The sequence below is a fragment of the Varanus komodoensis genome, unplaced genomic scaffold (genome assembly GCF_004798865.1).
Source record: "Varanus komodoensis strain SLA01 unplaced genomic scaffold, ASM479886v1 scaffold14_1, whole genome shotgun sequence".
In the NCBI taxonomy this organism is placed as follows: Eukaryota; Metazoa; Chordata; class Lepidosauria; order Squamata; family Varanidae; genus Varanus; species Varanus komodoensis.
The window spans coordinates 26,339,430-26,366,007 of NW_025335438.1; the positions used below are offsets into that span (position 1 = coordinate 26,339,430).

General features: G+C 41.4%; 2 protein-coding genes across 4 annotated transcripts in view; one reads left to right on the forward strand and one right to left on the reverse strand.

Moving 5' to 3' along the window:
- GREB1L (GREB1 like retinoic acid receptor coactivator) overlaps positions 1–24,075 on the reverse strand; it is a 209,339-nt gene extending 185,264 nt beyond the window's left edge. Inside the window, exon 1 of the mRNA XM_044424231.1 lies at positions 23,563–24,075. The gene's annotated coding sequence lies outside the window, so the exon portion shown is untranslated. The remainder of the gene's footprint in view (positions 1–23,562) is intronic.
- ROCK1 (Rho associated coiled-coil containing protein kinase 1) overlaps positions 24,067–26,578 on the forward strand; it is a 111,062-nt gene continuing 108,550 nt past the window's right edge. For all 3 annotated transcript variants that reach the window (XM_044424240.1, XM_044424241.1, XM_044424242.1), the window contains exon 1: positions 24,067–24,960. In XM_044424240.1, coding sequence (XP_044280175.1) covers positions 24,868–24,960 — 93 coding nt within the window. In that variant the 5' untranslated portion in view covers positions 24,067–24,867. The remainder of the gene's footprint in view (positions 24,961–26,578) is intronic.

Consider the following 26,578-nt stretch of genomic DNA (forward strand, 5'->3'; position numbering starts at 1 on the left):
TCATCCTCTGCCGTCCCCTTCTCCTTTTGCTGTCAGTCGTTCCCAGCATCAGGGTCTTCTCCAGTGAGTTCTTCCTTCTCATTAGGTGGCCAAAGTATTTGAGTTTCACAAGGGTGCATTAAGGTATTTAAAGCTGAGCAAGCTAATCAGGGCTTGGTTGCCAATTACACCAAGTACTCTGACATCTAGATAGCTGGCCAAACTGGAGCACTTTCTATGCTTCCATTGTCTGAATATTCACAGGTAAATCTTCCTGGGGAAATATCTCCTTCTGTATCTCCTTCACTGTTACTTAAGATGTGCTGGTGCAGGTCTGCTAAAGACTCCATCTTGTGTGGTTGTTAAATTGGTCTCAAGATACAGTGCCTTTTCAGTTGTAGCCCCAGCTCCCTGGAATATGAGACTCCTGACATATGCATATGCCTGCACCTTCAGAGAGAAGGCTGTCCTCTTACAGCATGACTTCCACAATTGATCTGCTAAAAAATTCCTGCTCTTCCATTTGGTGATTCCATAGTTTTTTGTGGGGAAGGAGGAGGCTGTGATTTTAAAATGTGTCCAATTGTCTGACTTTAGATATTCTGAACACTGTTTAAAAATACTGGAAAAATGCTAATAAATCCTTAAAGTTTCACTCCTATGCACATTTAGAAAGGAAAACAATCCTACATTTCTCAGCATTCATCAACTTCTATGGTTAGCTGGAGAATACTTGGGAGTTTATGGTATTTTTTAAATCTAGACATGCATAGGATTGCACCTGGCAGGCACAATCCACTGTCTTCTGTCATCAGTGTACAAAAGCTTCCCCACACAGAGGCTTATGTGCATCCAGTGCAGAGCATAAGAAATGGCTGTACAGATCACTTTCACCCCACACCTCATGACCTGCATTTTATCTAATTTTTGCCAATCTGGATGAAGCACTGCAGAGGGGTAAGAGGCTGGGGCAACTTCTGGATACAGGGCAGGCCGGCAGCCCCAGCAGTCCCCCCTTGTTCAAGGATAGGCTGGACATGCACATGGTAAGCATGTTATGAGCGGAGCCAGCTGGAGCCAGGGATTAGACTAGATGGCCTGGGAGGGCCCTTCTGACTCACTCTTTCCATGCCCACTTCTTTGGCATGCTCCTTTAGCCCTCTCCAAGGACAATTTGGAGAATGTTCTCTTGTGAATTCTGCCAATAGCCACAATTCCCATGTCTTATTTTACCTAAGTGATTTCTCCTTTCAGTTTCGTCTTCTGTGTTTCTCGATAAAGCCTGACATTTCCACCAGTCTGCAGTTACGATTAATGTTTCTGCAACTGTCAGACAAGGTCCCTCTTATGCTCCATCTCCTGTAATTCATAAAGGTGTAGTTTCTGGCTGCATTTCATTAAACAGCTTTATTATTATTAACCTGAAATTCTGATGCAGGTTTTTTTACAAACAGATGTGACCCCGCCACCCCCCAAGATTCCTAATTAGAGGTTTTATTAGGCTGAGGCTGTACAACCATTTATCCATTAATATTTTTCAATATTTATAACACCTGAAATGGTGACATTACAAATGAATTCTACAAATTACAAAACATTTGCTCCAATTTATAGCAATAATCTGCTGCAGCATTTTGAAATTTGCAACTTATTCTGATAATAGACCAGCATGCCACTTCACTACATTCATATTTATCAGATGTGGTATGGCATCATTATGCACAGCAACTATGCAGCACAGAAATGGGAGGAAAGAGCTAGAGGAATACTTACCTGTGCACTGGGTAGGACTGAGGAATGTTTATCTGTGTCACCAAACTAAATGATCCCCCCTTCCCCATAGACCTGGTTTCAGGGATAGATCTGCATGTATATGGTATTGATACTGACATTACAAGGAGGCTGCATGCAGCATAGCTTGAATAGAATCATTGCACTTACTGATGCAACCCCCAACTCCTGTATAGGTCAGGAGAGAGCCAGGTGAAGAAGGCCACTGATATTGCAACCTGGTTTGGGGCATGCATTCCTTTTGGCAATATCCATCTTTACCAGATGTGGTATCATGGTATCCTGCTGTTGCTCAGCAGAAAAATTGAAGGAAGTGACTCTGGCTAAGACTGCAGATTACTTACCTGTGTACATGCCTAGAGCCTTTTCTACCATCATGGAGCTATTAGTTTTTATTTATTTAACCTTCGTAGTGTCCAATAGCCAGAACTCTCTGGATGGTTTACAACAATTCATAAACAGGAACCTGATGCACTAAATATGACCATAAACATTTTCCCTAATGTGGACTTTTAAAAAATGCTTTAAAACAATTTAGCCACTAAAACAGGTTTTAATACAGAATAGCCTGTTAAAAACACCTGTTAAACACATTTCTTAAATGACTCAGCACAGAGGACTGGATTAACCTGGGTCTGAAAGGATGGCAAGGTTAGCAGTAGGCAGGCTGCTTCCACTTGTCTGTACCCTTTTATGGTGCATCAACAGTTGAGAGTTACCTGTTTTAACTGTACATAGGACAACATATTTGATAGGAAGACACCTGATGGCCTTACCTCCTGGTTCACTGTGTTCAGAGATACCTTGAAGAAGTAATTACTTATTTCCACCTCCACCAGTAGCAATATAAACCAGGTAGTGATATGGTGTATGTACTGGACAGAGGCTTAGGAGGAGTGAGTTCAAATCCATGGCAGTTTATTTATTTATTTTATTTAAAACATTTCTATGTCGCCCCCATTGCAACAAAGCCTCGGGGCAGCTCACATGGCCAGTTGTGCCATGGAGTTCCGCAGGGGTCCATTTTGTCCCCCTTGCTATTCAACATCTACATGAAACCGCTGGGAGAGGTCATCAGGAGGCGTGGGCTGCGGAATCATCAGTACGCTGATGATACCCAGCTCTACCCCTCGTTTTCCACCAATCCAGGTGAGGCAGTGGCTGTGCTGAACCGGTGCCTGGCCAAGGTAATGGGCTGGACGAGGGCCAATAAACTGAAGCTCAATCCAGACAAGACGGAGGTCCTGTTGGTGGGTGGCTCGGGCTTCGGGGTGGGGGACTTGGGCCTTGTCCTAAATGGGGTTGCACTCCCTCTGAGGGACAGGGTTCACAGCTTGGGAGTGCTCCTTGACCCTGAGCTGTCATTAGAAGCTCAGGTGACGGCAGTGGCAAGGAGCGCCTTCCTTCAGCTTCGGCTGATCCATCAGTTGCGTCCCTATCTAGAGAATGATTGCCTGGCGACAGTGACCCACGCGTTGGTAACTTCCCAACTAGACTCCTGTAACGTGCTCTACATGGGGCTACCCTGAAGACGATCTGGATACGTCAATTGGTGCAAAATAGAGCTGCCAGGTTGCTGACGGGGACTGGGCATTCTTCTCATATAACCCCAGTTCTCTGTCAGCTTCATGGCTCCCTATTGAAGTCCGGGCCCAATTCAAGGTGTTGGTTATGACCTATAAAGCCCTTAACGGCTTGGGACCTGATTATCTAAAGGAATGTCTGCGTCCATATATGCCCTCCCGCCCCCTACGATCGGCAGCGGATGCCCTTCTTGGGGAACCCTCTGTGAATGATATTAGGAGGGTGAATACCCGGAGGAGGGCCTTCTCTGTGGTGGTGCCCCACCTATGGAATGCAGTCCCCAGAGAGGTCCGCCTGGCGCCATCATTATTTGCTTTTTGGCGCCAGGCAAAGACCTTTTTATTTAAAAGTTATTTTAACTGTTAATTTATTATTATTGTATTTATAGATTTTAATATATATAGCCGAGATGGTACCAGTTTTTAAATTATTAATTGTATCTTTTTATGAATGTTGTGAGCCGCCCTGAGGCTTTGTTGTGATGGGGGCAGCATAGAAATGTTTTAAATAAATAAATACTGTCTTATGAATGTTGTGGGTATTTTTCATAGATAGCTGTCCGCTGTCTCTTCTACTGGTTTAGGAATATCCTGATATTGCTAATTAGGTCACCAAGTCTTGCCTCAGTCTCACAATCCAAGGAAGAATACACACAGAAGGAGAGTGCAGGGAAAAGGTAAAGCAATATGAGCTGAAGAATACTCAAACAACTCCTTTACCGGCATTTCAGACCAGCCAAGACAGGAGGTTAGGCTGTTCATCTGTCCAGCTGCTCATCTTAATGCAGTATTTCCACCATTAAAATGTCCATAAAAGCAATAATGTCCCTTATCTTTCACCAGGTGTTAAGTACAGATGCTTGTGACCTTTGACTTATACTTATCAGCAGCTTTGAAATGTTTCAGGTTCTCAGAACAGCTTCCTGCAAATCACTTACCCAGTATAGTCCCTTTGAAGTTAGTTTTTGTAACATTTCTCACAGACACCCACGGGATTGCAGGAGAACAATTTATCCTCACTCACCCGCAAGAGTCTAATTATAAATCCATAATGATAAAGAGTCTAATTATAAAACAGTCTTTGTAGTACCTGAAAAGAAAAGCTAGGTTTGCAAATGGATTTTAGAAATTGTAAAACGTTTGCCTAACCTTGTAGTATGTAATCTGCTGTTGTATTTTAATACCCCAAAGGACATCAATATTAGCCAGAGAAATTGAGGTGGACTTGTGGAACACTTATCAGTGCCTAGCATAAAGTATTAATATTTTGTCCCGCCATGGCACCAGGTATGTTGGCATATCTGAATGCATGACAGCTGATGGAAGGATTCTGACCACGTTGCTTGACTCGATCTATCTCACCTATTCATGTAAGACTCATTGCTTGAACAGCACAGACAAAAGTCAGGTGAAAGCAGTCTGTACCCAACAAAAGCATGTCAGCTAGTTGTGCAAGCCTGATCCAGAAGGTGTCATAGCAGGTTTGCCAAAAAAAAAAAAAAGACTTCCTTGGTTGTTCAGATGACTATCATACCTGTTTACATTACAGTCCTATCCAAGTATTTGTACACCCACTTACCTGAAAATGTGAACAGGGTTGCAGTGTGTAACCCAGCTTTGCATGTTGCATGTGTGATGTAGACTCCCCTAGATGTTCATGCATATGCCACAAATGTCAGCAAAATGCATATATATATCTGTACCAGTGTCAGCCTCCATGCAAGCCTACATTGTACTAACCAGTGCAGTCAAGTCAAAGTTAGTACCATTCAGACAAGGATATAGTCCATGATAAGCAGCTCCAGCCCTAAAACAAGATTTTTATGCGGTTGCATCCTGGCACTATATCGGTTCACAATGATATTTATTATTTATTTATTAAAACATTTTAAATCATTTTTATCATTTAATAAATAAATGATAAATGGCGCGATGTTCACTGCACTGATGGGGAGAGGCATAAGGCCACAAGAAATGTGTCCAACCACTTGACAACTCTCATATTCAAAGATCTGATGATGATACCCACAGAGTTGTGATGTCATCCCATTCACTACTCCTGTTGCACAGAATCTAGCAACTCCATGTGCTCCAGGCAACCTTCAGCATTAAACATAAAAGGCAGACATTGTGTTCCAAGCAATTTGCAGGACTTTATTCTTCTGAACTATGCACCAATTATACAGTTCTCTCTTGATGTTTTTGGCAATTTTGTTATATATCTATTAGTTTTTCATTAGTTTTTGGTGGCAGTTTTTGGTTTTCTCAACATCGCTTCTTTTTCAGACATTTTGGTCAGGATTTTGATACTTTTTTTTTACTTCCACATTTGCCATTTATCTCTTCTTCCACACATTTGGTATATGGATTTCCTTCCCTGTCACTTGCTTTCCTCTTTGTTTGCTGCTTCCTCGTAAGTTTTCTCTGTTCCCTTTTCCCACTGTCACTGCTTATTGCTCCTTCTGCATCAATTCAGGATGCTGAAACCCTGAGATAAACAGTGTATTATTAGTTACAACAGATTACTAAAAACACAGAGGAGGCAGTGATAATTCAGAAGCAAATTTGCAACTGTGAATTAAAATGGAAAGAACATGAATTTCCACATTATTCAAATTTCAGGGAGATGCTCAAATGTTGCCTTGATGGCAGCATCATTGAAGAATCTCAAAATTTTAGCAGCAGAAGCTGAGTTTGATCAGCACTATGCAATTCACATTTTGGATCTTAGAACTGTGTATTTCTGTGTGCTTCAGACATCCCCAGTTTGAAATCCAGACAGTTGAAATGGGGACTGTGAGTACAATCTGAAGCATAATTACTAGTAAGTCTCCTGGTCTTCTTTACATTCTTTTCCTATCATCTGAAAAGAAGGAACTCAAAAATATGAGGGAGTGGGAAAGAAGCCATCTTTAAACATGAAAAACAAATTATGTACTTTCTTATCCCTGTGATGATGACACTGTCTCAGAGTTAACACATGTGAGCTCTGGAACATTCAGATACCAGACATGCTTTTATTGTTTATTCACAAACACTTGTTCTCCCAATTGGCCACTGTTTCAGAAGGGTTCCCTCCCCCTCCCTTCCCCCTTTTTAAAATAAATATACATTTATTCATTTTAAATGCACACAACTTTATGGCAGTTCTACATGGCGTTAACAAACGTGGACCAAGTGTGCAAAGGTGGCATCTATTTGCCACTCAATCAATTATTGAACATGTTGTAAGGTCCTCAAGCCATTGATTTATAGAAGGTGAATGTTTATCTTCCAATGGTGTAATATCAGCGTTCTAGCTGTCAAAGGACATTATTATTTTTACATTACATTTATATCTTGCCTTTCTTCCTCTTGCCAGGAACCCAAGGGAGCTGACAAGGCTCTCCTCAATATTTTATCCTCACAACAACAACTCTGTGAGGTAGGTTGGGCTGAGAGTCCATGACTGACCCAAAGTCATCCAGTGAGATCCAAGGCTGAGTAGGAACTGGAAGGTGTATCTCCTCAGTTCCAGTCAGGCACTCTTAGCCACCACCCCACACTGCTCTCATTACTCCTAGTAAGGCTGGCCATTTGTGAATTCCCATGAAACACATAAATGATTTTAAAATGCAGGTACATCAGTGAGCTTATTTCTCATACCATGCAATAGCTGAAGTTTCTTGAGCAGTATTACACATATTAAAAACTGCTCCAGTATACAATTTTCTCATGTATCAACCATCCCCCAGAAGAGGCAAATCAGCAAAATGTTGGCAAGATGTAAGCTGAAATGAAGCATTAGCAGCACTGGACAATCCAGCAATTGAAGAGATGCTGTAAAACTCAGAATACATGAAACAAATGTTTCTGCTAAATAAGATGCAGCCTATGATCTGCAAATGTGACAGGCAGACACCAAAGTGGTGATCCATTGATTAGGTGTTGCCTATTGGAGTTTCCTAAATTTCCAGACATTCCCATTGTCCAAAAAGGTTGGAGAGCCTTGCTCTAAAGGTAAGATTCACAGTCTGAAGGGACATATTGATCCAGCACAATTATTAGAGGGTCAGGTTACTTCTGTGGCTTGAAACACCTACTGCAATGCATTATACACAGGGCTACCTTGAAAAACAGTTCAGAAATTTTAGTTGGTCCAGAATGGGGCCAAAAGATTATTAACTGGCTCTGGTGTATTCAGCCATATCACTCCTATACTTTGTCAGCTGCACTGAACCTTAACCTTTCCCAAAATTTAAAGGGCTGATTTTAAGCTTGAAAGCTAGAAACAGCTTCAGGCCTGCTCACCTGGAAGACTGAGAGATAGATAATATTTTAATCTGCTCAATAGCAAATGTTCGCTCGGTGGATTACAAATGGTTGGAAGGGCAAAATACCATACAAATTAACCAACTGCAAAGGACTGAGAAAATAGCTATAAAATCTAAAAGTTATGTCCCTAAAATGCAAGGAGAGTCCAGAAATGTAGACAGCTGTGTTGGTTCATCTATGTGTGCCTCTGTGTATTACGTATGTAGTTTGAAAAGTTAATACATCGTAACTACTCATTCAAGACCAAGCCACCCCCAAATACTTTGCATTACAACAGATTTACTGTAGATCAACAATATTTTGGTTGGGAAAATCCATTTTCCCCAACAAATGTGAGGCTGGAAGCTTAAGAGAACTGGGAAGCCTGAGACTAGATAATGTAATTGTCCCTGAACTTCAACCCAGTGAACATTATTCCACTGTTCTAGAAGGAGAGGGTAGGTAAGTGAGAGGAGAGGCAGCAACCACCATTTGCCCAATCCTTCCTGCCAAAAGAAGTAAAAGCTGTGTGATTGCAAGGAGGCAGCTGCTGCTTCTGCAATAAGTTGCTGTTGCTTCATTGAACTCAGGTTCCCTCCCTCCCTCATGCTCCCAGGGGCTAAAGAACGGACATGCAAGACAGGGCAGTGACCTTTCCTGTTTTTCCTCTCTTGTTCCTCTTCTCTGGGCACCGCAGCAGGGTGGGCTGGATCCAAGAGAGAGCATGAGAATGCTGCCATTTCTACTCATGGACTCATCCTCTCTCTCTGACTAGTTTCAGACAACACCACAAAAGGTGTCTTGGCCAAGTGCCTCCCAAGATCTGGAGCTGGCACTGCCTTCTTCTTATGTAAAGGGGGGGGGGGTCAAAAGGAGGAGGCTGTGGCTGCTCTTTGCAAAAGGGTGGTCTAAAATGGGGCATGAACTTAAGTTGCTAAGGCAGTAATATAGGTTTTCTGTGGCAGTGGTTTTAAATATCATAACCCAAACTGGGAAATTAACATTTGCTTGGTTTTCTAAGGGCCCTGTGGATGAGAAATTGCAACTTGGTTTACTCTCTTATTTAAACAAACTGCATTCACTTGATATTTAGAGGCAAGAGGAAATGATCCATCACAGTGGTTTTGTGTGTGGCTGTAATGTAGAACAACAAATCATGTCCTCTTAAAAATGCAAGAATAGTGACACCTAGTGCTAAGCAACCCACATTGCATAAAGGATACAAGTAGGAAAGCCTTCCCCAATCTGATGTCCTCTGTATGTGTTGGCCATAATACCCAGTCATCATGGGCATCAGGTTGGAAATGCAGGGCAGAAGACATGAGGCAAAATGGAGCATGAATAAGGCAGGCTGCCTCTGAAAACCAACTGCAGGAGGAAAATATTGCCCTCACGTCTTTGTGGGCATTCCTGGAAATTTGGGTAGAAGTCTGAGGGAAACAGGAGACTGGACTAGATAGGGATTAGTCTGGTTCATCAAGGCTCTGCTTAGATTCATGTTTTCCTGGGTCTATTTCAGAATGTAAAATCATTGGTGCAGGGACCAATCCCAAGTGTTCTTTGCAAGCTGGATCAGACCAAGGTCCTGTCTAGCCAGCATTCTATTTCTACAATGGCCCATGGGAAGCTTATAAGTAGGACTTGAGTGCAACAGCCAGCAGGTCTGGTTTCAGCACTTGGCATGGGTTGGTAGCTGCCAAGGACCTAAAGCCACCCTGTACTCTCGACTAACAAGGCAGAATCTGATTGGCTCAGAACACTGTTACTCAAAGCAAACGTTTGTGTGTGTGTTTTTAAGAGCAGTTCCAGCTTTTAAAAGTGCACACAGGGCCAGGTTCAGCAGGATAAACACTGTGCCATTGGTGGCCACAGGAGAAGGACAAAGGGTATGGGCCACTGCCACCCCAAGGAAAAACAATGTGAAGAAGGCAGGCAGCTTGGTGTGGAATGAGGAGTGGCAAGCAAGCAACCAGGTACATGGGGCTTTGACTAGTGGGCAGATGGGATGTAGCTTTAATGGGGGACTGGGCCTTTAGCTCCCAGTGAGTAGGCAGGTAGGTGGGGGTCTTTGGAAGGCAGGAAACATGGCAGTGAAAGGCGCAACAGAGGCAGGATACCATGCTATGCTGAGCACCCACTAGTACCTGGGGCCATGTCTGATAAAAGCACCTTCCTGCTCACGTTCCTTAGCAACTGATATTCAGAAGTGTGCTGTGAGTGTGATGTGCACAGATGATGCTAAATTAATGAATAAAAATAATGACAACTATTCAATTACAAATTCATCAATTCTCCAAGGGGCTCTTCTCCTATATATAGAATTGATGTGGTCACCCTCTTTTATACATATTTATAGGAGGGTAGGGAAATAGTTTGAACTGGGGAGCTGAACTCTAATTTGGCAGGAGATTTGTGGGACATATTCCAGAATTGGGTGTGACTAATTATGGAACAAAAGGATGGTCCCAGGGCAACTGTGTTTAAGCATGCAAAGTACAGATCAGAGAGAAGAGCTTCTGTTGGTCTTGTGCATAGTCCCGAGTTTTTTAGGCCAATAGTCTCAATATAATCTGCCTATGCTCTGTGATCTGTTTAACTGTGTGCTCTGAATGCAGCACATGTTGTTCTGGAAGGTTAGGTTAGGTGTCCCCCAGCTGATCTGATTGACCAGAGGGAACGCAAAGGAATACTTTTTTTTCTTTGAGAGAGAGAGAGTAACTTCCTTATAGTTGTTATCTGTAAAATCTTAACATATGTTGTGGTGGTGTGTTTGCAGTTTCTCACCTGCACTACTCAAAATATGAATATGATTCATACACATGTTGCCTCTAGTTCATTGAGGGATTAGACCTCTTCTCATCACTTGCTCTGAAAGAACTGGCATTGTTTTCTCCATCTATATTTCAAACATCTACATTTTGCAGGCTGCAATGCTATGCAAACTTATGCGGGAGTAAATCCCTTTAAATGTGTTGGGTCTGGTTGTTGTTGTCTTTGGCATGCCCTCTGCATGTGGAAAGTGAACCGTTAAGATCACATTCTCTCTCAGCTTGCCTTTTCTGAACAATGGATTGCTGCCATACCAGACAAATGTGGGTTCAAAGCATGGTCTAAGGAGTTGTGGGGATCAGGCCCAAATTCTCCTTTGTAGTCATGACCTGTCAAAACTTGCCTCTTTGTCTCAGTTTGCCTGTGTATGAAATGAACCTCATCTTGAGCCTTTGCTCCCCACCCTTGCATTTTTAACCACAGCTAAACTGGGAGCTTAATTCCTCCCAGCACAGAAGTTAGTTTAACACCACCCAGAACCAAGATAAGACACATTCCTGAGTTCAGGTCAATGACTGCAATACATATCCTAAGTGCCCTTAGTGTCTTTGCAAGGAAATAGGTTACAGAGCACTTCAGAACTGGTTGGCTACACCCACTATGATCCATTGACTCCACCTAATATTAGATGTCCAGCCTTCCATTCACTAATACCAAAAGGACACCAGCTGCTACTGCCATATTTTGGAAATATATCTAAGTTGGCACTCCAAATGCTGATGGATCCTTTTGCCTGCTGGTTGACCTTGATGTTCTCACGTAACATTAGGTTGTCCATCTTTCCTTTATCTCCTGATATTCCAATCTGTAATGTGTTGAAGCAGTCATTTAGACAGCAGTGGAGGAAAAGTGTGCTCCCCTTCCTCTTTGGCATGTTTTTGAAGAAAGCTTTTGCACACTGCTTTGCAAGACCATATAGCTACAATCCAATGCATTCTACCTTGGTTCCACCTAAATCTCCAGACTCAGGGGCTTATGTATATCCAATGCATGGCTTGAGGCACAGCAGCAGCAATCTCCACAGCCTTTTCCCTTGTAACCAGCTGTTTTTAACTGTTTAGATGAATCAATGTGAAGGAGAAGGAAAGGAAGCTGGAATGCCATTTGCAAACAGCCTAAGCTATCCCAGCCTGCTGACATGCCCTTTCCTGGTCTCCATGGCCAATTTGCAGCTTCAGAAAGGCAGCTGACACAGTTCTTTCTGCATCACTAGTGATGGGGGGAGGGAGACTGATTCAGCATTCAGCATCCTAGGTCCAAGTTTGCAGAACCTTGAAGCTGGAGCACTGAATAATTCTATGGCACCTTAGAAAACGTCACCCACAGCTGCTCTGACGTCACTAAGTTCCTTAACACATTCTTAAAACCTTTAGCTGCAATATAAATACACAATTGATAGATTTCATACAGTAGGCTTTTTATATTGCTCATTCTTCAACTATGACAATTTTAACACTTTTTAAAGTAAAGACATACGATATGGAATCTATGGATATGGAATCTACTTTTATGGTTTTTGGGCCAAGGAGTGACAGCCTGAAAGTTCACGAGATACTTAAACTCTAAGTTCTGGATTTTCAAAACAAGGATGGCATAACTATAATTAAAACTGAGGATAATTAAGCAACTATTTTTATTTGGGACACAATTTGGTCATGTCAGCATTTTTAAATAGCGCTGTTTCACTGGAGAAATTAAATACATCTTATCAAGTAATCTATTTTGTTGAGATCAATAATCTTTCCAAAATAAATGGGTCTTAAAAGTACCAAACTTGGCTGAATCATGACTTTGATTTTTTTTTCCACTTCCAGAACCAGTAACCTCCTATTCCTTAAAGAGAAGTGCTGAAGATGACGATGACAATGAAGAAGCTAAACAGTATACTCATTTCTTAATTTACAAGGTCTTTAGTTGTTTATAATTAACTATATCTGTATCTTCAAGAAAGACCCAATACATTTTTTTTCTGGCTGACCCAACCTGACCTCTTGTTCTTTCTGCTACTCTTGAATTTGCTGCCCTCTGTTCAGCCTGGAAACAAAAAATGCAGTCACTGAAAAACGTGGGCTTCAAAGTTATTTTTTTAAGCTAAAACTCTTGTTTTAAAAATAGAAGCACCAGTTTCTCTGCAAGTGTGACAACAATTCAAGTATGTTGATGCAGTTTCCAAAGCAATAAGAAATGTCTTAGGTCACATTTCGGTTAGGTCAGCCAAATCAAGTGGTAAAAAAAGAGGGTGGATTTTTATATTCTAGGTTCTGAAATTAGATATCTCTTCATGTTCTTATTTATGAAAATAATTCTGGTTTTGCTCAGAACTATATTTAAGGCTTAACTTTGCTTTGGCAAATGCTCTGTATCTTCTATGAGCTTGTGAAACTGCCTTATACTGAATTACTCCATTGGATCATCTAGTGTTCTGGGCTAGACTTGCTGCCTGGGCTTATTTAACCATGCTAGATACTAAGCCTGGGATCTTAGGCATATGAAGCATGAGCACTTGAATCAATGCTGGGGAACGCTAGGAATTGTAGGACTTTTTCAGTCTAAATATGCATAGGATTGTTTCCTAAGTGTAAACAGCTGAGGAAAATAACCTTAATTTCATATATATCCTGTAAGACTTGAAGTGGATGTAACCACTCACTTGCGGTCATGATACTAAATTAGAGTTCTTACATGGTTACTAGGAGTAAAGGAAAGATCAGCAAGCCTGTCATACTGAATGTTGCTCAGTCCTAGATCTTTCGATTTTGACAGCACACTATCTTCCTGGGCATATTCAATTCTGGCAGCGCAGTATATTCCTGGGCATTGGATCTTCTAGTGTTCTGGGAATATTTACAAGTCCTGGTGTGTTCAACAGACCTTTCTCCCAGGCAAATCTGCAGCCTGAACCTTAAACTTGATACTGATGAGGCTTCATCTCATCCCAGTCAAAATTTTGAGAAAATCCATATTTCTAAGAAACAAGGAAGTACATTTTTAGACTTTTTAAAGCCCCAGTGACAGCTGTTCAGCAACTATGTACTAGTCTGGAATGCAACAAGTGAGTTCTGTGGGAATGTAGCTCTGGCTAGAGGCTCTGATACAATGCTCAATGGATAAATGCAATTAATCACTGAGTTATTATTATCAAATTCACTCTGACATTATATATCCAGGCCACAGTACTAAAACTATGAAGTGCTCTTTCCTAAAGAAGAAAACTATCTGCAAACCAGTCCCAGCATTGCATTGTGTGTATTTTGAGTGTGTGTCCGTGTGCGTGCATTTTTGCATTGTCATGAATTCTAATTGTCTTTGTGTCTCTGAGTATGATTGTCTGCTCTGGCAAGTTCTATTTTCTGTGAGAGATTTAAGCAAATCCTATGGTCTTAGTGGAATGTTATATGGAATCGGTGGATGTGTGACATGCAGTATCCAAACCTTAATGTTTGTATATCTTATTATAGAGAACACTGTATGTTGTCCTATGCAAGGTAACACTGAATGGACTAAGAGAGAATTTAATATGTAGTGCTACATTTATTCACCATGATTAATATTACTATCCAGAACAAAAGAAATTATATTTTCAACTTGAAATGAGCTGGAAATTAATATGGCTTTGAAATGTTTGCTGAACACTCTTTGATACTAAAACTAAATCCCAGTAATACATTATCGAATGTATTTTATCTCATTTAAAAATCATTATTCTCACATTTGTGTGTGTGTGTGTGTGTGTGTGAGAGAGAGAGAGAGAGAGAGAGAGAGAGAGAGAGAGAGAGAGAGAGAGGATGGTTCTCTGCATAACATAAAATCAGGAGAGTTTCCTAAGTAGTTGCAAATTTGTTTGCTGTCTCAAATGGATGCCCTGGCTTAATAACTGTTTCCTCACACAAAATCTGAACCTGATGACTGTAGGCTAAATCTAACCACTGTGCATTGTGATCCTATAAATGATTACTTAGAAGTCCATTGAGTTCAATGGGATGCATTTCCAGATAAGTGGATTTAGGTTTGCAGCCTGTAAGAATCATGCATTTTAAAAACAGCAATTTCAGCACAAGCTTAAGGCTACAATCCTGTACCCATTTGCCTGGGCGTAAATCCAATTAAACTATGCGGAACTTGTGTTTCAGTTGACATATAGAAGATATGCCCTAACTGTCCCCTATGAAATTAGTGGAACTGGAAAAGTCTTTACCTTTCATTAGATTGTGGTATCCAGTGTTAAGTTGATTTCACCATGCAAATGATGGAGAATAACTTTGGCCCTCTAGCACTGGCTGGTTTCATAATAAAAATGATGAAATGAAGTGGAGCAGGGGGCGGAAACATTTAAGGCTGCAATTCTATGAACGCTTTACACAGAGTAAGCGTCAACCAGAAACATACAGTAACTCAGAAACCCTGATACCATCCAGATTACACACAGAGAACTGGATAATATAAAATTCTAGTGTTGATAAAATCTTGTTATGAAAAGTGTTTTAAATTTAGTTTTAGGTTCACAGATGTGCTATATGTAAAAATATACTCACTAAACATTGGCTCTCCCACGACCTACCAAACTGAAGAGCTTTTAAGAAGGGATCCAGGAGGGGTCCAGGAAATTACAGGCCAGCTAGCTTAACTTCTGTTCTGGCTAAACTGTTTGAAAGTATCATTAAAGATAGAAACCATAAGCACATAGAGGGACAAGCCCAGTTGAAAAAAAATCTACATGTTTCTGCAAGAGGAAGTCTTATCTTACTAACCTATTGGAGTTCTTTGAGCATCGCAATAAGCACATAGGCAGGGGCAATCGATTAGACATTGTTTACTTGGATTTCCAAAAGGCTTTTGACAAAATCCTTTCACAAAAGGCTCCTGAGCAAGCTAAGCAGTCATGGAATAAAAGGGGAGGAGTCCTCTTACGAAGCACTAACTCGTAAAAGAACAGAAGACAGAAGGTGGGAATAAATGGGAATTTCTCCCCGTGGAGAGATGTCACCAGTGTAATATTGCAGGATTCTGCATTAGGACCAATGCTTTTCAACTTATTCATAAATAATCTGGAATTAGAGTGGGTAAAATGGCCAAGTTAGCTCATGACACTACTTTTTTTACAGTGGTTGATACAAAAAGGAATTGTGAGGAGCTCCAAAGGGATCTCTCTGATGGGCATCAAACTGGCAAATACAGTTCAATATCAGCAAGTGTAGAGTAATGCATGTTGGGGCAAAAAAAAAATCCCAACTTAAGTATATACTGATGGGATCTCAACTAGCAGTAACTGAGCAAGAAAGGGATCTTGGGGGACAATTCAGTTAAAATGTCAGCCCAGGACTCAGTTGCTTGAATAAGGCAAACTCCATGCTAGGCATAATTCGTAACAGAATAGAAAACAGAATTGTCAAAATATTACTTCCCTTATACTTGGAATATTGTGTTTAGTTCTGGTCACCTTACCTGAAAAAGGACATTATTAGAAAAAATACAGAGAAGAGCAATAAAAATGATCAGGTGGCTAGAGCAGCACCAATGACAACTGGGACTGTTTAGCTTAGAAAATGGGAGAGTAAGGGGAGACATGGTAGATGTGCTTAAAATAATGCTTGGTATGGAGAAAGTAGAGAGAGCGACATTTTTCTGCCTCTCCCATAACACCTGAATCCAGGGTCATCCCATGAAACTGATTGATAGGAAGGTTAGGACAGATAATATAAAGCACTTCTTCACACTGTGGAATATGCTGCCACAGGAAGTAGTGATGTCTGCCAATCTGGGTGGCTTTAAAAGGGGATTGGACAGATTCATGAGAGAGGAGGCGATCAGTGGCTGCTAGCCTTCCTGGCTATGTGCTACATCCTTTACCAGGGGTGCCATGCCTCCACATACCAGTTGCTGAGGAACGTGGGCAGGTCTTGCACCTATCCTGCTTGAGGCATCATGTGGGCAGCTGGTTTGCCACTGTGTGTACAGAGTGGTGGACTAAATGGACCTTTGGTGTGACTCAGCATGGCTTTTCTTACATCCTTATGTGCCTTTGTTTCTTGACTGTTTCTATTGCTACCCCAAAGGCTCAAGGAAGTATACAAAAAGCAACTAATAACAAAAGTAAATACATATGAACAAAAACAATTCTCTGATACAGGTTCTTTTTAGACAGGTTATTTCAGCCATCAGCTCATATCTGCTGTCTTTTTTTAAACCTGGTTAATTATTTAGTAAGAACTTCCTTCACCACTCAGTTTTCTTTATCCTTCGACTTCTCTGTGGTCACTTTATGGGCAGAGCCAGGAAACAATTTTGCAAGCATTTATATGGCTTTGGGCCATGTATGAGTCAACCAATTTGTACATTAAGAAAGTTCAACTCCATCTCTCCTTTCAACAGTCTAAACCCTCTCTATAGCAACACATTGGGTTTTGGTTATTATATGTTTGTTCCCATAAAGGTGTCATGGACCTTTTTAGATCCTACCAGATGAGATCAGGCGAGGAAGAACTGTTATTTTATGCCAGCTTTGTCTTCCTTTGTGCTTCTGCCAGGGGGAAAAAAAGATGTATAAACAGGAACAGTAAATTTTGTGTTAAAGAAATACAAAACTCTATGATCTGAGTAAATTATGCAGATGAGGACTTTTTGCAGATTGACATAATGAATATGTTCTGCCTAGTTTGTGAAATTTGGAGCAGGGCATGAATGGAAATGTTGTTCCAAAATTTTTTAGTCAAAGTTTGGCGAACAGAAAAGCAATAATAAAGCTGCAAACTTGGCCTGCTCTGTATCCACAGTTTAATGTAAATGTTTTTATTTTATTCATCTTCGGTATTCCCCATTGTATCAATCCCATGTATTTTTATTGGCTCGGTTTGATATTTTTTACATTATCCAAATTTTTCATGTTTTTTATGACATTGGAAAATTTATGACAGTGTGCAAACACCCCAAAGTTTTGTGTAGGCAAAGAGTAGAAAAATAGGATGGAAACCTCTCTATAATAAACAAAAGCAGCAAAACATAAATAAATAAATTTATGTTTATACATAAATAAAAATAAATTCTTATCTGTGCAAATATTCTTAGGATTGTGTCTCACAATGTATAATATTAGAAGAATGTTTATGTAGGCACACAGTGTATTTGAACTCTGCAGTAAATCCCATTACAACACATATGTTTAGAGTTGTAGCCTACAGGCTAAAAGCTTGTTAATTTTTCTGATGCTGAAATTCTTGTGTTATATCCAGTTGTATTCTTTACAGTCATGGGCACAATCAAGTTCCTTTGATACAGGAATATGTCCACCACCAGATTAGGAATGGCAATTGTATATATGCTATCGGAGTCCTTGGTGATGATTGGAGGCAAGGATCTTATAAAATTAAGGAGCATAGCATGCTAATTAACTGAGTCATTGGGCTTATTTATTTATTTAGAGTATTTGTATGCCATCCCATCACATAGCCTCGGAATGGCTTACATAAAATAAAATAAAACATAATAAACATAAAATCCAGATCCACCCTGGCTGCAGATTAAAACCTATAAACTGATGTTAAAAGTTATTAAAATATTGTTGCAATAAAAAGGTCTTAGCCTGGCGCTGAAAAACAAATAACGACGGCGCCAGGCAGACCTCTCTGGGGAGCGCATTCCATAGGCGGAGCGCCACCGCAGAAAAAGCCCTCCTCCAAGTACTCACCCTCCTAATATCCTTCACGGAGGGTTCCCAGAGGAGAGCCTCTGCTGCCGATCTCAGGGGGCGCGGAGGGCAAATACGGAAGAAGGCGTTCCTTCAGGTATCCAGGTCCCAAGCCTTTAAGGGCTTTATAGGTAATAACCAGCACCTTGAATTGAGCCCAGACTTCGATGGGAAGCCAGTGAAGCTGATAGAGGACTGGGGTTATATGAGAATAACGCCCAGTCCCCGTCAGCAACCTGGCTGCTCTGTTTTCTTCCCAGAAGTACAAAGGATAATACTAGAGTAAAAAAAATACCAACCTTATTCATCTTCATACAGGTACCAAAATCTGCTAGAGATGTTTTGTTATGGACCAACCTGGCATTAAGCAACAGCACCGTCAGGCCTGAGGGGCAGTTGATAAGCATACCCAGAACCTTCTGGTTGGGGGAATAACCAGAAGGGGGAACAGGTGTCAACTATCTGTCCCTCCTTCTATGCCGACACGTTAAATGCCCAATGCCATATCGACCATTGCCCAAAACCACCCCAATGGTGGCGCCCACGTGCTCCCCAGGCAACCCCATAGTAGCAGCCAGGTGTGAATCCATTAAAACGGTCTAATAAAATATAATTAAAATACAATAAAACCCTCCTTATGATAATTGGAATTATTGCTTAAGATTTAAGGTATCAGAAATATCTAAAGACAATCTCTGGAATATGACTTAGAAGTGGCTTATGTGGTGAAAAGAAATTCCATGAAGATCATATCTCATACATATTTTGTTATCAGTAAGGAGAACCTTCATATAAGTGAATCAAGATTTAAGGAACTAGCACTGAATTCAGGAAGAGACCATAAAAGAACACAACAGTGAACCAGAAATATATTTTTAAATAATATTTCTTAATTAGCACTGCTATGGCAAGTATAATTTTTGTACTGGATATAATATGTATATGGATACTGATCTATGAACAATGTTGATTTGTTGTACAACATCCCTTTGTTTGAACAAATAAGGAACAAAATCCACAAGCAGTTTACTCAGAGAGCCATTCAAAAGTGCATGACATCTGTTCACTTCATCAGTTGAAAGACGAAAGCATGTTACCTGTTAGCTTTATGAACTTCCATAATACCGTTAATGTATCTGATGAAGTAGACAGTGTCCACAAAAGTTTATATAAGCTTAATTAGTTTTTAAGGTACTGTAAGACTTAATTTTTATTTAACCTTTAAATTTAAACTTAATCTTTATTTTTATAATGTTGAAATCCCATGCTTGCTTTCCTGGGAATATGTCCTACTGTATTTCCCTGAAAATAAGACTGGGTCGTATATTAATTTTTGCTCCAAAAGACACACTAGGGCTTATTTTCAGGTGATGTCTTATTTTTTCATGTACATCAATCTAGATTTATTCATTTATTAATGTACAAAAGTCTACATTTATTCATGTACAAAAATCTACATTTATTCAAATACAGTCATGTCATCTTCTTCTGAAACATTGTCAAACTCTCCAAACCCTGAATTGTGTTACAATGGATGTACTAAATGTGTCCGTCTGTCTGATGATCTTAACTGGGGCTTGTTTTTGGGGTAGGGCTTATATTACAAGCATCCTGAAAAATCATGGTAGGGCTTATTTTCCAGTTAGGTCTTATTTTCGAGAAAAAGGGTTATTAGTACTTCCAAGGAAAAATGCACAACCCAAGGATTCGGTTGTGAAAATTATATACTGTAGTTGAGTCTAATGGAGTAATTGGTGTAATTTGTTAATAAATTACTGAAATACTTAATCTTGTTTGATATAGTTTGAACAAATGTAAGATAAAGCCAATACATTGTAGTAAAGTTTTAAAAATTTCTAAATAAAAATTACTGAAATTCATCAATATAAATGATGAAAATAAACTGGGTTGAATGAGAACTCTAGAGCAATCTAATATAGAAAGAGTTAATGATATCCAGTTTTTTAGGACAGAGGGGCTGAACAGTCTGACAATTCAAGCAGGAAAAAAAGAAAGACATGAGCCCGGCTGTGTTAATCATAACACAGTAGCATGAACCAGCATTCTATCTTCCTCCATAATCAGTGGGTGCCTAGGGATAGATATATTACTCTTGCCAGCAGTCTTGAACTGATCACTTGCAGAGCACTTATAAAATTAGATGGAAGGCTATATACTGCCCATTTCATTTTGCAAGATCATATACCAAACAGGTAGACAAACAGATAGTAAAAAATGGCAATACTCCTGGAATGTCAGTTTTATTAAAGTATGATGATTATATGCTTAGTTCAGTTGGATGGGTGCTGTTATTAAAAATTCACGTGTGTTAAATGCCCCTTTGACTTCAGTGACATTACATTGTTAGGGGAGGAGCTGGCACATTGAACTGGTTCTCATGATATGACAGCCCATCAAAGGGGCTGTTGTGTTGTGGCTGGCCAACCTGCTGAGTCTTATCATGTTGTGTGAACTCAGGTGAGCCCAGATAACCTTCAAATAACCTATGGTTTGTTTTAGGTTTATCTAACCCTCAAATAACCCCTGCTGCCCAGAATTGCACAGCAAGCCACAACAATCCAGATGCACACAGGTGTCCCACATGGCATTCCTGCAGGTACATAAAGCCATGGTGTACTGTTATGGCTTCTGGATCAGGCTCATTTACTACTTTGTTTCTGAAATATTCAGCAGTTTTACTTCCATAGTGCACAATATGAGTTGCAGAGACAGTGACTGCATTCACACATAACAGTAATGTACCCTGAAAGTAAGCTACATAGTATTGGTTGTTCCTGGAACAACCCAGGACACATCCACAAATGATTGTGTTTGCTGTGGCTTGTTTGCTCCCTCCTTCCCACTCAGTTCTTCAGGTGGCTCCTGTTCTTATCCCAGTATCCTTTGTGATGGAGCCTGACTTCCCTTCCCTTCCCTTCCCTTCCCTTCCCTTCCCTTCCCTTCCCTTCCCTTCCCCACTCCACTCCCTTTGCTTGTTACTGTTTTGTAACTTCAAATATTGAGAAATTAGTAACTGGTCGCTGGTATCTATGCACAGATTAGCCTTCGATAAGTCTTCCCTTATCAAATTCCTTGTATGTTGCCTACCGACCTCTGAAACATGTAAGACAATTGACCAGACAATTGACCAGTCTACACATATGTAACAGACATGAGAACACACTTGCAAAAGATAAGGAAAATAATTTAAACAAAGATTGCAAATATATTTGTGCAATTTTCTAGAATAAACAAATGGATGAATAAACAAGGGTGATAAAGCAGTGGAGGTCACTCTGAAGTGTAATTACTGGTGGCAACATTAGTGAGATTGTGAAGAACAGGAAGGGGTTTTGCTGTTTTTGCCAAGCAACTTGCTAGCTGATCCCAACAGCCCATAACGAAACTGTCTCAGGACTGTATGACCTGACAATCTATTCTGATACAAAGAGCCCATAGAACAGGTCATGGGTTGCTAGGGTGGCTTGTTTCCATCAAATAAACCACTCTGTGGGAAGCGAAGCACTCTGGGTTCAGAAGATGCAACAATAATAATAGCTAATTACCTATGCTGGATTGTTGCTTTGTGTGAACCCAGTCAGTAAATATGAAATCACACTTGCAAAACAACAGCCTCTTTGTCTGTCTGATATTGGCAATTTCAATGAGGAAGAAATTTTCAGGATATTGAGACATTCAACTTTAAATGTCTTTAAAGCTGACTTTAAAATGTATCCACTGTCTTAAATAATAATTAAAATCACAAACACCAGTATATCCATATATTAAAAAGGCAGCAGATATGGGTAACATCCTGAAGGTAGCACTTAAAAGCAACAACATCCAGCAAATCAGATTCAATTATCCATTAAAAGTCCCAGAAAATAAGATAGACTCTGCCTGTCTGTGCCAGGCAGAGTTTGTTTTCTTAAGGGAAAGGTAATGGCAACCCTGAGTGTTTCCCTGGTAGTAGTCCATAACTAGGGCATAACTAGATAAATGCCTCTCCCTATATTCAACACCTGTGTAACATCCACAGACAATATGTACTGTTAGTCAGGAAAGGAATTCTGCTGATAATCTCAGCTGTCTGGACTGGTTCCTAGGATGCTACATGGTCCTTCAGAAAACCAAGTAATAGACTGTTTAGAGTTGTAATACACATATTAAAGGCACCTCCATGATAGAGTCTTTCCTACAGTCCACCAAATCCTCTAGTCTTTCTCCACCTCACTGTCATTAATTTGTAGCTGTCACCAATTATGTAGATTGTTGGGGTCTTGCCTGAGGACTCAACCAAGAGGACAATGCTGTAAGGTTGGCCCTGTGACCACAGCTGCAAAACTGAAATTCTCTCAATCTGGCACTTTGGGGTTTTCCAGAAAACCCTATCCCTTTCCTTTAGTCTATCCCCTTTTCTCCAACCACAATTTGTTTGGTGGTTTGCTGTTTTCTTGTGCAGATTCTCCCTCATTCTAAATTTTTGAAATGGCTCTAAGGTTTATTCGCTAGCAGAAAGAACTTTAAGTTAATATGCTGCAATATTCACTTTGGCCCCACCCACCACCCAATGCAAACTCAAGAGCTTTTCTGCAATGGATATTAACCCTTAGATTGAAAGATGCTACACCCGTGCTATAACATCTCCTTTGGTGGTTAACCATAGGAAGCGCAACTGCTGACATCATCTTCTCCAGGTAAATTTTGGGCCAACCATAACCTTCAAAATGGGCACATTCACCAAAGGAGGAAAGCATTGCCAGGGAGCGGGGGTGGGTAGGTGTTGCATCTGCATGTTTGCATGTCTATGTTTATGTGTACCATGGAGAGCAGCTGCCAGTCACTTTCCACAATACTGGTCTACACAGATTAAGGGTCCGCTTCAGTATAAGACAACTTCTGATGACTTGTCTACACCTTACGAACATTGCAGGCCTATGCATGTCTACGCAGAAGTGCTAGTAGATTTAATGGGGCTTCCTAACCAGTGGGGGTTTCTAAGATTGCTATGTGCACAATCATATGCATGTTTTTGGCAGCAAAAGATTGCATCCTTAGTGTGTGAAAACAGTATTCAAAGGACTGAAAAGAGCTACAGCCACCACAGGACGTACTGTGCATCTGTATTTGATGAAATATTCCAATGTGACCAACATCCTTTAGGCTGAGCTCTTACTAGACGTTGGCAGAGTTTGAACGTACTCCACAAAGAACACATTCCAAAGACGCAACCAGGCTTCTAATCTTCAGTCCACAAACCACCGCAGAGCGGTGTCGGATTGGCACAGACTCCCTGAAATGCCTACTTCACCCGTCATTCGCCCTAGCACTCCAGTTTCAAAAGCTTATGGCTTGTCACTCTGCAAGACTCCTCCCGCACCTTCCCGACTGCCACATTACCATTACCTCAACACTCCACGTGCTCAGGCAGGCAGGCAGGCAGGCAGGCAAGCGGGCTGTCGCTGTCACGCTCGCGCTAATAGAAGGTGGCGGCACCACACCGACAGGAGAAAGTCTAGACGTGAGCAGAGAAAACGAGGCGGGGGCGCCCGCGCTTGCGCCGGCTGCTGAAGTCAGCGGCCGGATCCTGAGGCGCATGCGCTCTTCGCTGTGGTCGCCCCAGTCTGTTTGAACAGGAAGGCGGACATATTTGTGTGACTCTGCCCTGCTTGATTAGGTACTGTGGCAGCGGTGGTCGTCCTAAGGCCTCATTCTCTTCCCTTCGTTCACGTTTCCTCACCGTCGGGAGAAGCGGCAGCGGCGGATATTCGTCCCTCTCAGCTACGGAACGAAGCAGGTTTTGCAGAGGGATCCTGGCCGAATCAGCCTCACTAACTTACCCGACACTTGAAGCCCGGTGAAGTGTAGGAAGCGCGGCTTCTGTCGGGATAGAGAAAAGCGGGGGGGGGGGGGAGAGTAGCACTGAGACTGCGACGAGCGGCAGCGGGGATCTCAGGAGAAAGACAGAATTTGCCGGGGAAGAGGGCGGCCGCCGGAAGGAAAGCTGAAGGAAGATGCCTCAGCCGTTACGCGGCCGTTGGTGAAGCCGCGCGTATCCGGAGGGCAAGGCGGAGGCTTAGATTTTACCCCGCCCCTCTCCCCCATCCTGGAGAATTGGAGCCAAGCGGCCTGTGCTGCAGCTGGCACCCTCTTGACTACCCCCGCTGCAGCTTGGGCAGGGAGCGACGCCGTGCACTTCCTCGGGCCTCAGTCTCGATGGAGGGAGCAGCCCGCTGACGCTCCGCTAAGAAAGTTTCCTGTTTTCATGGTAGGCCTCGCGCTCCCTCTTTTCTTTCTTCCCCTCGATTCGAAGAAACTGCTTCTGGATAGCTGGCACGGAGGAGGACGACCGCTACGCTGCTGGCTGCTAAGGCTGCTGCCTTGCTGGAGAAAATGTGGCTGCAGAGACACGGGGCCCCAGACTGGAGACGAGAGAAGACTGACAGGGTTGTAACTGCAGCCTAGAGACACTCAAGCAAAGGGACAGCAGGGAAAACTACTGCCCCAGGAGGGAGTAGCCCCTGTGTTCCCATTTTCGGCTTTAACTCTCTTTTGCGTGAGGATGTGTGGCAGGGAGAGCATGAGGGACAACCCCAGCACATCCTCAGTACTTCTCTGAGAAGGAGAGCCAGCTCAGGGAGCACTCCCTCCACTTTTTTCATTTTTTGCTTTTGCTTTGCTGTGGATTAAGGCGACCATCTCTTCAGCACCATGTCGACAGGAGAAAGCTTTGAATCTCGGTTTGAAAAATTGGGAATAATGATAAAGGACCCCAAATCTGAAGTGAATTCGGACTGTTTATTGGTGAGTTGCATGAACTTTTCTTCAAGAAAAAATGAACAGTTTGCAGGGGGAAAGAATTGTGCCTTATTCATCATCTTTTAACTCTGCTGATGTTTGCTTGCTTGATAAATAGAGTGTTAAGTGCATTCAGGCTAGATGAGTCCTATTTTATGAAGGGGTGGTTTTTCAGCCTCTCATATTTCTTAAAGTATTCACATATATTTTGAGTCAATATGTTGCAATTATAACCCAAGAAATCCTGGTATGCAAATAACTCTTTTTTAAAAGGGGAAATGTGATTACTTTTGTTTCCTTCTCTCCATCTCCCTCAGATCCTTGAAAATGTGTCAGTAACTCCCATCATTCATTTAAGGAACATTTCTATGGCTACCAGACATTATTGGGGGGGGGTGTGTGTGCGCGCGCGCGCGTGCATAGGGTAGTTCAGATTCCAAGTTCCAAGATTAGAGACAGTGCTGTGACCTCCAAACTGGGAATTGGAATTCCGATCCTTTTCCTCTCCCAACAGGCACAGAAAGAACGAGCATACACTGCTCTCCAAGGTTGAGAAAGCAGCTTTAGAGAAGAGTTAAACTGGATGTTTCAGGGGGAGAAGAGGAGACTGGAGTGGCCATGATACAAAGTACCTTGGAGTTACTCCAGTCTCCTTCCTTTCCCCTTCAAGATGTCATAGTTAAATGGTAAAAAACCCCAGCTAACTAGATAAAATGTGGAGAAGATCACATTCACCACTTTTCTTCTGTATTGGATGCACTTTAGCCTCCTGATTTTGGGAGCTTTTGAGCATCCTCATAGCATTGCATCCTTAATGTATTACCTATGCTGCAGAAAGGACCATTAAGCAGACTTAGAGTGCTGAAATTAAAGCAGAACAAAAATGTCACCTTACTGAAATAACTGTGTTAAATCAAGAATGTATGAAAAACTGGTAGGCATTTTTGAGACCAGAATTGTATGTAACACTGAATCCAGCAGGGTTTTTATTAGGGTGCAGTCCTACACATTTAGATAGTTATAAATCTCATTGAACTTAGTGAGGCTTACTTTTGAGTATATTTGTATAGATTTGTAATTTACAGTCATGTTTTTGTGTTTTAGATTCTAAACTGAAGCAGTTTCAATAAGCAAGTCTCTTTAACTAATAGACCATTTCTTTTAATACTTCGGTAAAAGGACACTGTCTATATGTCAGCACTCTGCATAGGATGATGCAGTTGTAAATTCTTTGTAATCTTTCCTAATAAAGTTTGTTCAGATTTCCTCAGTGGTTTAATCCTGTAGTCTTTAAGGCAGTGGTCAGGAGAGTGTGGTCCTCTAGATATAGTTCTTCAACTCTCCTGAGAACTGATCCGTCAGTATGGCCAATACTGAAGATGATGGAAATTCTAGCCCAATAACTTCTGAATAGGTACATGTTCTCCATCTTTACTTTAAAGGCTTATTAAGCAAAAATACCCCCTTTATCACATTGCTCCCACTAGTGAGTCAGAGCTGTATGTGAGAGCCTTATGTATGTGAGTTCTTTGTGTCAGGAGTGGGTATTTGCACAATGGTATATGGGGCAGGGATCTGGAATAAAAGAATGAGTTCTTTTGAATACAAATTTTGGCTACCTATA